General features: G+C 45.8%; 1 protein-coding gene across 1 annotated transcript in view; it reads right to left on the minus strand.

Annotated features, from left to right (window-relative positions):
- TSPAN8 (tetraspanin 8) overlaps window positions 1-504 on the minus strand; it is a 31345-nt gene extending 30841 nt beyond the window's left edge. The window contains exon 1 of the mRNA XM_006121559.5: window positions 169-504. Within this exon, the coding sequence (XP_006121621.2) occupies window positions 169-228 (60 nt within the window). The 5' untranslated portion in view covers window positions 229-504. The remainder of the gene's footprint in view (window positions 1-168) is intronic.
- Window positions 505-15967: the final 15463 nt, after the last annotated feature.

The following is a 15967-nucleotide window of genomic DNA, read 5'->3' on the forward strand; positions in this document are numbered from 1 at the left end:
TAAGCTGAAGTTAAATGTATTTTTCTCTCTCCCCTCTGCTCTACCTGTTTCAATCTTACTCTATTTTTAATTATATCTGATTTCCTTTATAACTGATGCTAATATGTTCCCTGAATACAGTGAGCTCTAGTTCCCATGCCACTATTAACAACTTAAAAATCAACTTACCCAGAATACAAAATTGAAGATGAACATGGAATATTTCATACAGCTGCTCACCCCCGCCATTTTCAGAAGCAAATGTAATCAAAGATACAGAGAAAGCTGTTGCAGGAGCCCTGCTTCTTTTGTTTTCTTTTTTTTTTAACTCCTCTGGAAGCTCTCAGAAGTCTGTCAGGAAAGGACTACATATGTAGTATAAAATGTACTACATATGCTCTGAGTAAATATTAACCAAGCACCCAAAAGCACCACCAGGTGTTATCTCTGAATACGTGCAGGTGTATGTTCTATTGCTTCTTCTACAGGATTGGTAGTTTTTATGTTTGTATTCTTATTTTCCACGCCCCAAAAGTAAACAGATAAGGCATAATATCAAAAGTGGTGAAGAGAAAATGAAAATGTAAAATATTTATAGAGTCAGTCTCAAGAGAATCCAACATTAAATGCTAAACACTTACGCTTCTGAAGCTTCTAACAACTACAAGATTTGCTCTGTTTCATCGCTTTATTTAAATATTGTCAGAATTCATAGGCCTCCCTCAATTCTGCTCCAAACATCCAGCCTAAGTAGTGGGTGGATGCTGGCTTTCTCTGCACAGGAGGGGGAGGGAGAAAACTGCCAGTATTGCTTCAGTCCCAATGCCCTTTCACAGCTGCCCCGTGTGCTCTCCTCCATGACAGCATCCCATAGAGCTGTAATCTGTGGTGCACAGAGCATACAGCCCCTCTGCAGATTCCCAAATTATTTTCTGCCCCAGCAGAGCGGTCACATGGGTCTGCTGTGAGATTCACTACTCCCTGGGAGCAGGGCTCAGGATTCTGTCCCTGAATAAATAACAATGACAATTGCAATGACTTTGGTTTCTTTAGTAGTCTTTAAAGTGCTACATAGTCCTGTTTTTTGTTTGGTTTCTTTGGTATCCCTTTAAAAGGTCTTATGAAATGAATGTGGGAATCCGATTGCTTAGTGTTTTTGAGAGAAACCAAGCAAAACTATCCCAAGGGGATGGAAGACAGGCAGGGGTTACCTTGGGCTTTCTATGGAAAGAAAGCTTTAATTTGATGATGGGCCCACAGAACATTTGCGGGAAGAGGCTGGGGATGGGCTACATTGAATCAGTTTGAGGCCCTGCTACCTTGACAAAGCTCTCTTTTTAGTCAGAGGAGTCTACTATCAACCTCCAGATCTCACTTCTGAGTGCACTGCAAGGTCATTTTATGAGTGGTCCCTACTTAACTCCTACCCCCTCAAAGTAGCACTCTGTCTCCCTCTGCTGGTAGCTAAGCCAGTTAGCTAAAGTTATAGCAATTGCTAAGAGAGCTATGATTTTTGTGTCTTGTGTTTAACTCAGGAAGAGTTTCAAGATTGTATCCTCAATGCCAACACGACACCCTTGTGTGGAGCAGTATTGCATATACATATATATAAATAGTTAATAGGTAAGATTCTGTAGATGGTGCACATGGATGTGTAACCTTGTCCATTAGTTTTGTTGGACCAATATAATTTGTTGAGCACCGAATATGTGCTCTTCGTATTATTCTTTACAAAGTGACGTGTGTTCTAGGTTACTGACTAAATATAGCCCAGCATTTTATTAAACTAATTTTAAGAAGACACAACTGTTCTGAATTCTAATGACTGGTGTTAGACCTACCTGATAGGTATTCAAGTTTCAGAGGTAAATTTTGTTTTCTAATTCTGAGAGCTTGGCTTTCTGTCCAATTTATTTCACAATAGCCAAACTGAATCAGCAAATGCTCCTAAAAAATTTGCTTATGAAATGCATATTTTTCAGGAACTTGGAGAAACAACAGTGTATGTTTTAGCTCTAAAGCCCCAGATAAGTAAATAAGTCAATAACTTTATGTCTTCATGGAAAAATGGCATAGCCACAAGTAAATCATGAGAATAGTTCAAGTCCCATATAAAATTATGTGACATTCCATAAAGGGCAATGAAAGAATTACAGTTGACATCTGCTTTGAAGCGATAAGTCTACAATGAAAGCATGGAACTGCATTTAGCGAGATTTAGTATAAGACTAGCTCTGAAGCAAATTGTCATATTGTACCAGAGATTATACAGTCATAAATTGTCTTCTATCATGGATACCCATTAACAACTGACAATTAATTGATAATTAACATAACTATATCTGAAATGTTTGGATCAGGCATTCAGAAAAAAAAGAACTATATGATGGAAAATGTGCTAAACTGAGAGGCATTTTGACATAGAAACCTAGGATAAACATGTACATAATGCCCTGCTCTAGGTGATTAGTATGGAGACATTTTGCATGTTGTTAAGGGAGTCTATAGGGCCAAACCTAGCTCCCATCCCACCTTCTTGTCTTTGCAACAATCTGGAGTACAAAGTTGCCACGAAATTGGTGAAACTGGCTATGTAACTCCAGAAATCCCAGACAGTCACCACCCCAGACAGTTACTAGTCGGTGGGCAACCAGTTTGGTATGGGGAAGTCCACTGTCAGGGCCCTTCTGATGGATGTAAGGCACTCTCGGGCTGCAGTCCCTGCAAGGGCGGGTGAGCCTTCTGTAAAGGAGGACCCCAGGGTAAGGGGGATAAGGGTGCTGGGGTGGGGTGGGCTGGAGATGGGGGGGAAGCTCCATCCCTGGGGAGTTGTGCTGTCCCATCCTGCCCTCACATAGCCCTGCTGCTGGGGGTATAGCCTCACAGGGGGTGACTCCTGGAGTGTTTAGGGAGGGAGGGGAAGAGAGGAGCAGACACCTCTCAAGGGCTCAGAAACTCCCTCTCTCATTCTCTGTTTTGTGTGTTTGTTTGTCTCCTTCTGCAGGTGGTGAGGGCCATCAACTCCATCCTGCTGCGCAGGATCATCCACCTGGGAGACCTGGACCTGATCATCACAGGATTTGCCACCCTGGGGTTCTCCAACTGTGGTAGAGCAATCGATGGAACCCACATCCCAATCCGCTCACCTAGTCATCGAGTGGACCAATATGTAAACTACAAGGGCTACTTCATGATGGTGCTGCAGGCCCTGGTTGACCACTGTGGACAGTTCATGGACATTTATTTCAGGTGGTCGGGCAGGGCACAGGATGCCCATGTATTTAGAAACTCCAGCCTCTACAGGAAGCTGGAGGTTGGCACATTCTTCCTCCAGTATGACTTTGAAGTTGGGGATGTACAGATGCCACTGTGCATCATGGGGGATGCCGCCTACCTCCTCATACCGTGGCTGATGAATCCATACACTGGCCACCTGGACCCCAGCAGGGATCAATTTAACTCCCACCTCAGCTGGGACCAAATCCAGGTGGAGTGCGCCTTCAAGCACCTCAAGGCGCAGTTCAGGTGCCTTCTGACCCGCCTGGACATGGGGGAGCACAACTTCCCTGAGGTGGTATCAGCATGTTGTGTCCTCCACAACATTGTGGGGAGGAAGGGGGAGGCCTTCCTGCTGGGGTGGGGGGCAGAGGCCTCTGCAAAGGAAAGGCCTTTGAGCAGCTGTGGAGAGCTGCCATCTGTCAGGCCCATCAATTGGGGTTGCACATCCAGGAGGCCCCAAGGGAGAGTTTCTCTCAAGGACCCCAGTAACTCTTCCCAGGGCCTCCCCACAAGGGGTCTGTGCCTTGCTCCATTATCCCTTTCCCACCATAACCTCTCCCTTCCCTTCCTCCCTGTACAGTCAATAAACACACCTGTTTTGATTTCAACAAAACAAACATTGTATTTTCCTTTCAATAAAATAAACTGGGGAGGAGGAGGGCTGAGAACCTAGAGAGGGGAGAGAGGAGGGGGGCTGAGAACCTAGAGAGGGGAGAGAGGAGGGGGGCTGAGAACATAGAGAGGGGAGGGAGGAGGGGGGCTGAGAACCTAGAGAGGGGAGGGAGGAGGGGGACTGAGAACCTAGAGAGAGGAGGGAGAAGGGGGACTCAGGGCTGGGGGTGGCGTGGGGGGCAGCTGGAAGTACCACCTCAGATCCAGGGACGTCAGGGAGCTTGGGGTTGGGTGGGACCTTGGACAAAAGGGGGGCTAGGTAGGAGGGGGAGCAAAGCAGGATCAGGGATGGCGGGGGGGCAGGGGAGAGGGCCTGGGCATCTCTTGGGGAGGGGGCATGGGCATCACTCAGGGGGCAGGGGGATGGGCATAGAAGGGGGTCAGAAGAGTAGGGAGCAGGTGCAGGGACAGGTGTGCCATCATTTCCCACATGAAGGCACACGTTGTCACCCTGCCACACAAGCTGGTCCCACATGCGGGTCTGCCACTTGGCGTCCTCCTGGGCCTTGTGCACCAGGGTCTGCAGCATGTCATACAGAGCACCCATATGCTGCCTTGTGAGGGCCTTGTGGACCCTTGTGCGCTTGCAGCTCCCCTGGCTGCAGGTGATCACCCCTCGGCGACGGCTGGCCCAGCTGTGGAGAATGAAGAGGAAGAGACGGTCAGCCATCCATGCAGACACTGTCCCTGAGGCCGTGCCCTCCCCTGTGAATAGTGAGTAACTGTCCTCGGGCCAGAGGACGGGGATGTCCTGGGAGCAAGGCCATGTGTGGCCTGCACAGCAGGCCCTGCCTCACAGGGGCCCCAAGGTGCCCATGCTTCCCGCTTTCCCCACACCTCCATGGATAAGCAGGCAAGGGAAGAATCTGGCCACAGTGGGATCCCATGTGCAGGAGAGGGGCCTGGACACTCCATGAGGCCTGCACACACACCTACAGCATTGTCCATGGGAGCAAGTGGTGCCTTGCGCGCACAGGCATGCCCGTGTGCTGCGTGTGGCACTCCTCGGTGTGCATGGGGTCATGCGTGTGCTCTTGTGCCCAGCCTACTTCCAGCAGTGGCTGCTGGTGAGAGGGCTTCCCCCCCTCGGGGTCAGACATATGTGTGGCCTCCACTGAGCCTGTGAGCAGGATCCTGGGGGTGCCCGGGGCTGCCTCCTGAGGCTGCGTGGCGCACACTGGCACTGCATGTGGTTTCATGTGCACCCACTGCAGCACAATGTCCAGGCCAAGCAGGCTGAGGACGATGGCACCCCATCCCCTCTGAGCCCACCTCCCCCTCCCTGTGTGTATGTAAAACTGAGAGCACTCACCTAATGATCCCTCCCCACTGTCAGAGGATGCCTGAGATGTCCAGGCCCAGGAGTATCGGCTCCAGGGTCAGCATCATGGTGCTGGCCATGTCCTCCTTATCCTGCCCCTGCTGTCCCTCCTCCTCCTCAGCAAGCTCCAGGCAGACAGGTGTTTTGAGCCCCAATTCCACCACCATGGGTGGGGAAAGGACTTCCCCACCCCAAGGATTTGGTGGAGCTCCTGATAATAAGGGAAGAAGTGGGGTCCTGCCCCGGAGTGAGAGCTACGCTCCTTGGCCCTGGCATAGCCCTGGTGGAGCTCTTTGACGATACTCCAGACATGTTCCAAGATCGGGGGCAGGGGATTGTCCTCACTCCGCCAGGGCCTCAGCCATGTGCCCATAGATATTGGTGTTTCGGCACCAGGAGTGGAGATCCTGCCATGTCTCCTTCTCCCCCCACAGCTTGAGGAGGGACAGGGTCTCCACTCTGGACCAGGAGGGCACACACCGCTTGCTAACCCTGGCAGGATCCTGCTCCCTGTGAGGGACAGGGGGAATCTCAGGGGGCTTGTGGCTGGGCCATGGGTGTCAATGCCAGTGGCAGGGAGAGCTGTGCGGTCAGGTGCTGCTCCCAGGGCCGGCTTCCTACCACAAGGCTTGTCCAGGGTGCGTGCAGCTTTAAGAGCTGGCAGGAGACAGGAATGATAGAATCGTGGTTAGTTTGGATGGAGTATTCACCAGGGCACCTGTGTTATTTCCTGGAGGCCTCTTCATTCGAAAAAACAAAGAAAGCCTCTTCTGCATCCACACATGCCATTTTCAGAAAGAGCTCTTTCAGAAAAAAGGCTTCTTCTTCGTAGAAAGAGGTTTACTGCTGTCAGAAAAACTCCTCCATTCTTTCGACTTTCTGTCGACATACCCTGAGATATGTAAGATTCTGGCTTAATAGGTTAAGAAGAATGGTGACACAAACTTCCTCCTCTAGTGATTCTGTTAATCTAGCTCTTTGCTTTTACTTAAAGGTTAAAATTGTCCAGAAGTGAAATCAAATCTGTTTGTTTCAGGTTGAACACAATGTTTTCTTTTGGTTTTTTACTCCAAACAATTTTGATCCACCAGCAAGCAAAAACAAACAAAAAATCAGTTATTCCAAGCTCCATGAAGATCAGCCAAAGGCTGCTCCAAGGTGTGCCAGGAATAGAACCAATTTCCCCCTACATTCTGTTTTCAGTTATGCAGGGCACAAGACTAGTACAGTTGCAGATCTGGCAGCATTGCATATGCAGCTACAGTGAGATTTGAAAACTTACAAAGTTTAAACCTCGGGTTTTATTTGAGTCTCAGCTTATTTTTTCAGTATTGCATGCACAATTGTACCTGGAAGCTGCAGTTACTGACGTTATTTACCAGAACCTCTAGGATTTTACTTCTTTAGTCATAAAATAACCACTTACCATTTATTACAAGCAAGTCACAGGAAGATTCTAGTTCTCCTTAAGGCAGCGTTTCCCAAACTATGGGCTGCGGCCCAGTACCGGGCCGCGGGAAAAAAAATATCAGGCCTCAGCGTGCCTGATGGCTGAACCTGAACCCAGAAGTGCTGGCAGTTACAGAGCCGGGAGCCCTGCTCCATCAATATGTGGAGCTGAGTCTTTCCCCTGGCTCTGCCTGGAGTGGGCCCTGGCCTGTCCCTGCCGTGTGCAGCTCCTCCTCGCCGGCTGCTGCTGCCCATGTGCGGCATTGCACATGGGCGGGGAGGATGCCCGGGTGTGATGTGACATCACGGCCCGGGATTTTAAAACTCCTTGGCGGCACATTGCAGAGCTGCCTTCGGGTTCGGCCTCCGGGGCCTGAGCATGGCCTCCGGCCCGCAACGTGGAAGGCAGAAGGCAGGGAACGGGCTTGTGTGGCAGCAGTGGCGGTGGCGGCGGCGGAGGAGGGGAAGGGGGAGGGGGAGGGAGAGAAGGCGGCTGCGGCAGCGAAGGAAGGGAGGGGCTGGGGCTGGAGCTGGGGGGCTTGGGCGGACACGGGTGCGGGGGGGAGGGAAGGGGCTTGGGCAGGGGGAGGGGAAGACACCAAGGGACAGGGTGCAGGAGAGACAAATGCCAGGAGGCCAAGTGCAGACAATGAGGGAAAGGGCAGGAGGGAAGGTGTCAGTGGGAGGGGGACAGGGTGATGCTGGGATAGGAAAGGAGAGGAAAGGAGTGGAGAGGAGAGGAGAAGGACATTGGGGGCTGGAGGGGAAGGTGCTGGGAGAAGGCTTGAAAGAAGGGGTGGGTATGAGAAAGGTGGGTATGGAGCAAGGCATGTGTGAGGGCGCAGAGGGGCAGGAGGGGAATGGAGCAGAGAGTGGTGAGGGGGTGGGTATCAGGGAAAGAGAGGGCAAAGGGGGCAGGGGCAGTAAGGGAAGGGGGAGGCACCAGGAGGGTGCAGGGCTAAGGGAAGGTGCAGGTGACAAGGGATTCTGGGTGAAGCAGAAGGGCAGACACCTGCAGGGGAGGGACCAGCATCAGAGGAGAGAGGCAGGGCAGGTGTGTAGAGGGAGGTGTTAGAAGAGGGGTAGCTCACCTGATCAGAGTGGGGCTACTGGAGGAGTGGGCATCGGTGGAAGAGAAGGGCTGGTTGAGGGGGGCAGGTTGCAGGAGGGCTGAGGGCTGTAAGAAGGACAGGAGTCAGGACAGCAGAGGAGGGTGAGGAGTTGGGGGGAAGCAGGCACCAGGGGAGCTGATGGAGCAAGGGGAGGAGACTTGGCAGCAGAGAGAAAAGGTAAAGGTTTATAAAATAGTTATTAATAACATGGTATGCTGCCCACGGTCAGTTTGTTTGTGCCCCGCGGTGCAGTTTGGGTTTATGTGGGGATCAACATGTGGCTGGCGAGTGGGAGCCGAAACAAAAAAGTAGTCAGTGTAATGATCTTCTGTTGATATGTGTTTTAGTAGTTAAATTCTTGGACTGTCATTGCTCATGAAAAGTGCTGTCACATGGGTAGAAATCGGGTAACTATTGAATTTTATTAATATCAGCAGAACTGGCTTAAATGGGGCCTGTCTGTTGTGTTGTCTTGACTTAATCTTGGTATTCATGCCTGTCAGAGTGAAAGAAGCTATTTCTATATATTTGCTTGCATATGCAACCACACTTAAGTTGAGGCCCTCAGCATGTTCTGTAAGTATCAGTGTGGCTCCTGGGGCTTCTAAAGTTGAGTTGCCCTAGCTCAGTGTTTCCCAAACTATGGGCCGTGGCCCGATACCGGGCCGGGGTGTTCTGCGCTCCTGGAGTACCCGTGTAGTGCTGGGGCCCCCAAGCCCTCTGCTGGCCTGAGAGAAGTCTGCAGCTGGATGTTCCGGCTGCTGGCAGAGTCCTAGCTAGGGGAGTGGGGGTAGGGGGAGGACGAGGAGGGGAGAGCCGGCCACCTGAAGCAGTACTGGATGGGGGAATCAGGGCAGGCTGGGGAGATTGGGGGGCCGGTGGAAGCAGGGCTGCCAGGGGACGCGAGGTTGGGGGCAGGGAGCTGGCTGGGGAAGATGGGGGGGGAGGGAAGCGGCTGCCAGAAGGAGGGCTGGACGTGGGCAGTGGGGCTGGCCAAGGGAGATTGGGAGGAGAAGCGGGGGAGAACTGACTTCCTGGGAGGGGGCTGGGAGAAGTTAGGCTGGCCAGAGGCGCAGCGGGCGGAGCAGGGGGGAGGAATGAATCGGCCTGCAGAGAGTGGGACTGACCCGGCCATATGTAGATCTCGGGGTGCCGCTCCCCTTCACCCCCCTCCACAAAGCACAAAGCACGAGTTAGTCCGGCCCAGGGATTCTATTGTGTGCCCCCCTACCCACACACATCCCCCTCGAGTAATTGCGAATTGTCTGGCTGGTAGACACACGCATGCAGCCTGAGCACATTTACCAGCCAGGCAGTTCGAAACTACAAACTGATACATCTAGTAATAATAAAACGTAACTACTGAGAAAATACCAGACATGTTATATGTCTGGTATTTTCTCAGTTTGTTTTTTATGTGTTTATATTTTTGGGCTGCAAAAAACAGTACTAAAAGAAAGGATTCCAACTAAAGTAAAAAGTTTGGGAAACCCTGGTCTAACCAACTTTCTGTCTGTCTTACAGTCCATTTATCCAATCCATATTCCTTAACTTGCTGGCAAGAATATTGTGGGTGACCATATCAAAAGCTTTGCTACAGCTGGCACTGGGAGTTTGGGGAGGACAAGAAACAACTTATTTGAATATTCATCATTTGATTAATGAATATGCAAATATGCAAATGAACATTACCAGTCCTCCAAAAGATCATGAATGGATTTACTGGTCCCCGTGTCAAAAAGTTTGGGAACCCTGCTTTAAGGGTATGTCTACACAGCAGCGTTATTTTATGTTATTTATTTATTTAAATGTTTTTACCCCACCTTTCTATTTAAAATATTCAAGGCGGCTTGAATGTTTTGGAATAGCTGACGTTATTCCTAAATAATGAAGAGCATGTCTACACAGCAAGCCATTATTTTGAAATAATGGTGAACTGGAGGACGTCTTACCCTGTAACCCTCATTTCACAAGGAGTAAGGGAAGTCGGAGGAAGAGTGTAGACACCACCAAAAGCCAAGTTAAGCAATTTTGACTTCAGCTACGCAATTGATGTAGCTGAAGTTGTGTAGCTTAATTCGACTATTGCCCTTCTGTGTAGACGTGCTCTAAGACAGGTGGCATTTCTTTTGTTGACCATTTGCCCAAGAGTAAAAATCACTGGGACTTCTTTTATTTTTTTTCCTGGTCTGACAAAAAAAAGTGAACTTTCATATGACTTGATGGCTATACCTCATCTGAGATTGATAAAAAGGAAATTGGACAAAGTTAAACACATTCTCTATGTGGGTTATATGCTCATTATAACTTAATCTTCAAGTATTCCATGAATTTGTCATAACAATGATATTTCAAACCTATGTGCTAAGCTACCTAAAGTAACAATGTGCATTGTATAAAAATATAGTAGTGCCTTCCATTATTGGCAAGCTTTTAGTGCAGAAGATGGTAACTCTATTATATCTATTAACCTGTCTTCTTTGCAGTTGCAGATATGGAATATCATTGATCATTATACATGTATTTGCAGTTGCATTTAGATGTGTAATAACCTAATTTCCAGGTTCAGCCAGCGAGTTGCAGTTCTAAATGGGTGCAACTATCGGCATAAGTAATTCTGCTTGCAGTTTTGTGCCCATATTTAATGGTGCATGTCAAACAATCCTGGAGACTCTTACTCAACATTTGGGTCCTTATGTATGTGTACAAAAAACAAAATGTTTTGCTACAAATATTCTGGAAGCCTTTTCCACTTAAAGGAGCTGAAAATAAAAAATTGCAAATAAAGAAAAAGCTAAAAAGTTAGAACATGACCTTTGGGTTATCTGTTACTCATTTGGGTGTAGTGAATGGGTGAGGCTTGCATGTCAACAAAGGGAAAAGCTAAATAAAAGCAAAGGTGAAATCCTGATATCATGCTAACTCTTGCAGTTGAGTCTCTCGAGTGAAAGATAAACCTGAGGTTGTAATGACCAGACCTGATTAAAGAATTCATTGCTCTGTTTTGCAAGAGAAGGTGTGTTCACTCCCTCTCATCTACTTCCATTTTGGGTCACTAAATTGTACTTACTGTGATCTTCTTTATTTCCTTCCTACTACAGTGTAATGCTACCATATGAAAACAAAAAGCTAGCATCTACTTTCCAAAGGTGTGCCGCACATCAGTATGGGTGAAGTGATTCCATATAAAGTCCGTATTGAATGCATTTTGGGGTTCATCAAGAAAAATAAAAGATAGATTCAAAAATGGATTTCAAATCTGCATCTGAATAGCAAGCTCCTCTAAGTGTATGGGAATTTGGATATTTAGATCTATGTTCAGATTTCAATATTTAGATCTATGTTCAGATTTCAATCACCTATAATATTTCATGGATATCAGTTCTGGGATTTTGGTTTGAGTCCTTCTAAAACAAATATAAGATATTATCAGATTATTATAAGTAATAAAACTAATAATTAAAGTAGAAATCAGTCCTTTACACTGTAGCATAAACGAGAATGTGGCCTTGAGTGTGTTAGTTAATTAGCATTGTGGTGTTATCTGATGTAGAGAAGTTCATCAGAAATGTTCCACCTTAGTTTGTGGCATTGAGACGCCGCAAATAACGAGGAGCCCAACTCCCCCCTTGACATTTATACTGAATGTACATGCATAATGAATTGTTTTGGTTATCAGTGTCTGCCTTGGACAAGAGTTAATGAAAGGAAGATGGAGTCATACTGGTGAGACATGAAAAGAGTACAGTTAAAGGAGAAAGGGGACATTACTCATATCTCTGTAAGCAACTGTACTTTGATAGCCACTTAGTCTTTTATTTGATCTTTCAAATGCTAGGGAACTAAAGAGAAGGGACTTGATAAGAAGGAAAAAAAAAAGACAATCTGGCAGCTGTCCCACTGGTCTCATTCCAAACTTTGATTAACAGGATGTGGAGTCATGTATCTAATTCTTTAATCTTTTATACACCAGTGCTAGGATCCTGAGTGTATAAGAACAAAAGAACAACCATACTGGGTGTGACGGACCGGGCCAGGTCTGGGCACAGCTGAGGGCATCCGCTCAGGGTGAATTGCTCAAAACTCGGGGCTCCTTATAGCTCTGGACTGGAGACCTTACCAAATAGGCCACAAACAAGTCACACCGAGTGCTTCAGCTGCCAGTCTGGCCAGCCAGAAGCCTCACAAGCAAAACCCTTCTGGCACTCCAGCTCTTCCTATGCCCCACAGGTGAGGGGTTTTAGAACCCAATCTCACCTACCCCGAACGGATTCTTCTAGTCCCAAGAAGCCAGCCACAGGTCCCAGTCAATTTACACTCTGGATCTTACACACAAGACCACGCTGAGCCAATCCTTTAGAACCTAAATATCTAAAGATTTATTACTAAAAGAAAGAAAAGCATGAGAGTAAAGTTGTTAAAGAAAATACATTACATGCATTGAATCACCAAGTTCTCAATGCAGGCTCTTAGCAGAGATGTTACAAACTGCTATCTTAAAAGTCTCTGGTGTACATCATATATAAGGATGAGTCCATGGTTCTTCCCGGCTCATTGTTCCCTGTAAGGCTGCATCTGGGATCAGGAGCTGAACTCAAGACAAGATGGAGGGTGCCACATGGCACTTATAAACCTCTCCTGGCATCTTCCAAGCTGTAGAAGGTCACATGGTCAGTGGCCTATCCTTGAGTCCCAAGCCAGCAATCATTATTCTGGCTGGTCTGCAGGCATTCACCAGGTGTGTCTTTGGCATTTAGAGACCTATTGTCCCTGGAGCCTCGCTCATCAGCATAGCCAGTGAACAAACATTCCTGGCACATTGCTCTGCCTCAGACAGAGAGTTTTCCAGCATCAACACAGAGTGCATATTTATAATTCTACATTCAGATATTACACAACTACATGAATAACATATACAGAATCAGTAGAACACAAGCTTTCATGAGACATCTCACATGGCCCCCTTTGTATAGACTTTTGGGGCACACCTCCTCTTCCACGGGTGCAGCAATGACCTTTAAAATCCAATAACATGACACTGGGTCAGACCAAGTTCCCTCTAGATTAATACACTGTCTTTGGCAGTGGCCAGTACCATACCTATAGGGGGATTAAACAGAATAAGGCAGTTTTAGATAGATCCATCCCTATCTTTCCCTCCCAGCTTCTGGCAGTGAGAGGTTTACAGTAGCTCAAGCGTAGGGTGACATTCCTGACTGTCTTGGCTATGAGACATTGATGGGCCTGTTCTCTGTGAACTTAGCCAGGTCTTTTTTTGAACCTAGTTGTACTTTTAACTGTCACAACTGCCTATGGCCTGGAGTTCCACTGGTTAGTTGTGTATTGTGTGCAAGAGTATTTCCTCTGGTTTGTTTTAAACCTCCTGCCTATTAATTTCAATTGGTGAGCAGTGTTCCCTGTAAGCTGCATATTTGTGTGGCCACTTGGGAGAGATTTCAAATGCTGCCCAGCTGATTAGCAGAGCGTCCAGAGCCAGTTTTTTTGTTTCTACTGGTGGTGCATATTTGCACATGCCTTGAAGCACATAAAATGTATTCTGCACATGGGTGAGAAAGATTAGAGGAAATATTACAAGTGACACCTGGTTTTTGTATTGTGTCAAAGAGTAAAGAATATTTCATTTACTTTTTCCACATCTTTCATAATTTTATCAATCTTCATCATATCTCTCCTTAGTCTTCTCTTTTCTAAGATGAATCGCTCTAATCATTTTAGTCTACCCTCACATGACAGCTGTTTCATTCACTTGATCATTTTTGTTATCCTTTCCAGTTCTTGTACCGGTTGAACCTCTCTAGTCTAGCACTCTCTGGTCCAGCAACATCTGTAGTCTGGCAGGATTTCAGTTGACCATATCCATGATAAGTGGACATCTGGCTAAGTTACCTGAGTTCCTATAAAGTTCATTTAGAGCCATCAGTCCTGGCTTTCAGTGTTCTGTGCTGGTATTTAGCTCTAATTTACCCCTAAGGCTACGTCTATTCTGCCCTCTCTTGCGCAAGAAAATATGCAAATGAGACAAAGTGGTGACTATCGCTGCACCTCATTTGCATACTTAATGAGCCGCCATTTTGCACAAAAAAAGCGGCAGAACAGCTCTTTGTGCAAGAGGGGTTTTTTTACGCAAAAAGGAGCTGTATAGACGTCTCCTTTTTGCACAAAAGCCCATTGCACAAAATGGCAGCTCGTTAGCTATGCAAATGAGGAATGCCTCATTTGCATATTTTATTGCATGAGAGGGCATTGTAGACGTAGCCTAAAGGTCTTCAAAGAGCCCAGTAAACAGTGGAAGTATTGGTAATACTGCTAGACAATATTGACTTCCCATGGTTCAGCAAAATCTCTGGTTTGGCACTGGTCAGGTCCCAAGGGTCCTGGACTAGACAGATTCAACATGTATATCCTTTTTGAGATGGGGCGATACAGCATTTAAGGTCTGAACACACTTTGGATTCAGACAGTGGCATTATATTTCCATTTCAAAAGAAAATGGAATTGCTCATTTATGAGCTTAAGTTTGACCTAGTTGGTAATACTGAAACCTGGGGGGAAGATTTACAGGATTTGAATGTTAAAGTAATGGTGATAATTAAAATAGAAGGATCAAATAGGCAAAAATGGAGAGGCAAAAGGAGCAGCACTGTGCATTTCAAAATCATGGACAACTCAGTAGAAAATTATGTATGGAGTACTAGTTATATCTATAGACCACCAAATCTCACGGTGGAACAGGATGACTAGTTCCTTAAGCATGTGTCTATAATGTGTAGGGGGGAAATCTGCATTATGATGAAAGATTTCAGTTTGTGTGGCACATGTGGAGCAATCAACAGCCTCAGAATTTCTAACTGGTATAGATAACGCATTGCATCCACCCTGGGAGAACTGTACAGCAGACCTCATCTTGACAAATAAAAAGGAACTGATCGCAGAACTAAAAATGAGTGATTGCTTTGCTGCAAGTGATCATGACCTGATCACATGTGCAAAGAAAATAAAATCCAAACCTGTAGTATTAATACTTGGACATTTAAAAGAACCAGTTTCACAAACCTGGAAACAGCTATGAGACAAATCAGTTGAGAAAAAGAATTCAAATAGAAAAAAATGTGTATGAAAATTGAAAACTATATAAGAATATTTTTCAGGTCCTCCAAAACCACAAATGCAATTAAGAAAGAAGTTTCTACTGTTGAAAAATCAACCTCACTGAGAAGGGAAATAAAATCAGCTATAAAAATTTTAAAAAAAAATACAGAAAAAGGGGAAGTTATATAAATGTCTAACAACTGTAGACATTTGATAAACGAGGCAAACGAACACAAAGAGTGATCTATAGCTAACAGAGTTAAGAATACAAAGAGGTGTTTTAAGTATATTATGAACAAAAATAATCCTAAAAACAGTATCAGTCCAATACTAGATGGAAATGGTAGAATTTTCAATAAGGCAGAAAAGGCAGAAATGTTCAATAAATATTTCTAGTCTGTATTTGTGAAAAAGCCTGGTGAATTCATATCAGATGATGATGATGAAATACTTCCCCTTCAAACAGAAATTCAGGGCTTTAGTGAATGCAGCTACTAAATTTGAACAGGAGGTCCAGATAACTAGCATCCAAGAACTTTAAAAGAATTTATGGAGGAGCTCCCTGGATGATTAATGTAAATTTTCAATAACTCTTTGATCCCTGAGGAAATTCCAGAGGACTGGAAGAAAGTTAATGTTGTGCCAATACTTAAGACAATTAAAAGGGATGACCCAAGTAATTATAAGCTCATCAGCCTGACACTGGCCCCAGGAAAAATGATGGAATGGTTGATATGGAACTTTTGTAATAAAGAATTAGATGAGGCTACTATAATGCTAATCAGCATGGGTTTATAGAAATCAAATCTCATCAACTAGTTTAATATTTTTTAATTAAATTACAAGTTTGAATTGTAACAGTAATTGTGCAGATGCAATATTTTTAGACCCTGAAAGGCATTTGACTTGGTACCACGTAGCATTCTAAGAAACAACAATAATAGAAAATGAACAAAGCACACATTAAATAGATTAAAAATTGGCCAATAGGTACAAAAACATAATTGTAAATAAGAAATGCTCATTGAGCAGCTGTGTTTCTAAT

Source organism: Pelodiscus sinensis, chromosome 1 (assembly GCF_052426305.1).
Source record: "Pelodiscus sinensis isolate ZL-2025 chromosome 1, ASM5242630v1, whole genome shotgun sequence".
In the NCBI taxonomy this organism is placed as follows: Eukaryota; Metazoa; Chordata; order Testudines; family Trionychidae; genus Pelodiscus; species Pelodiscus sinensis.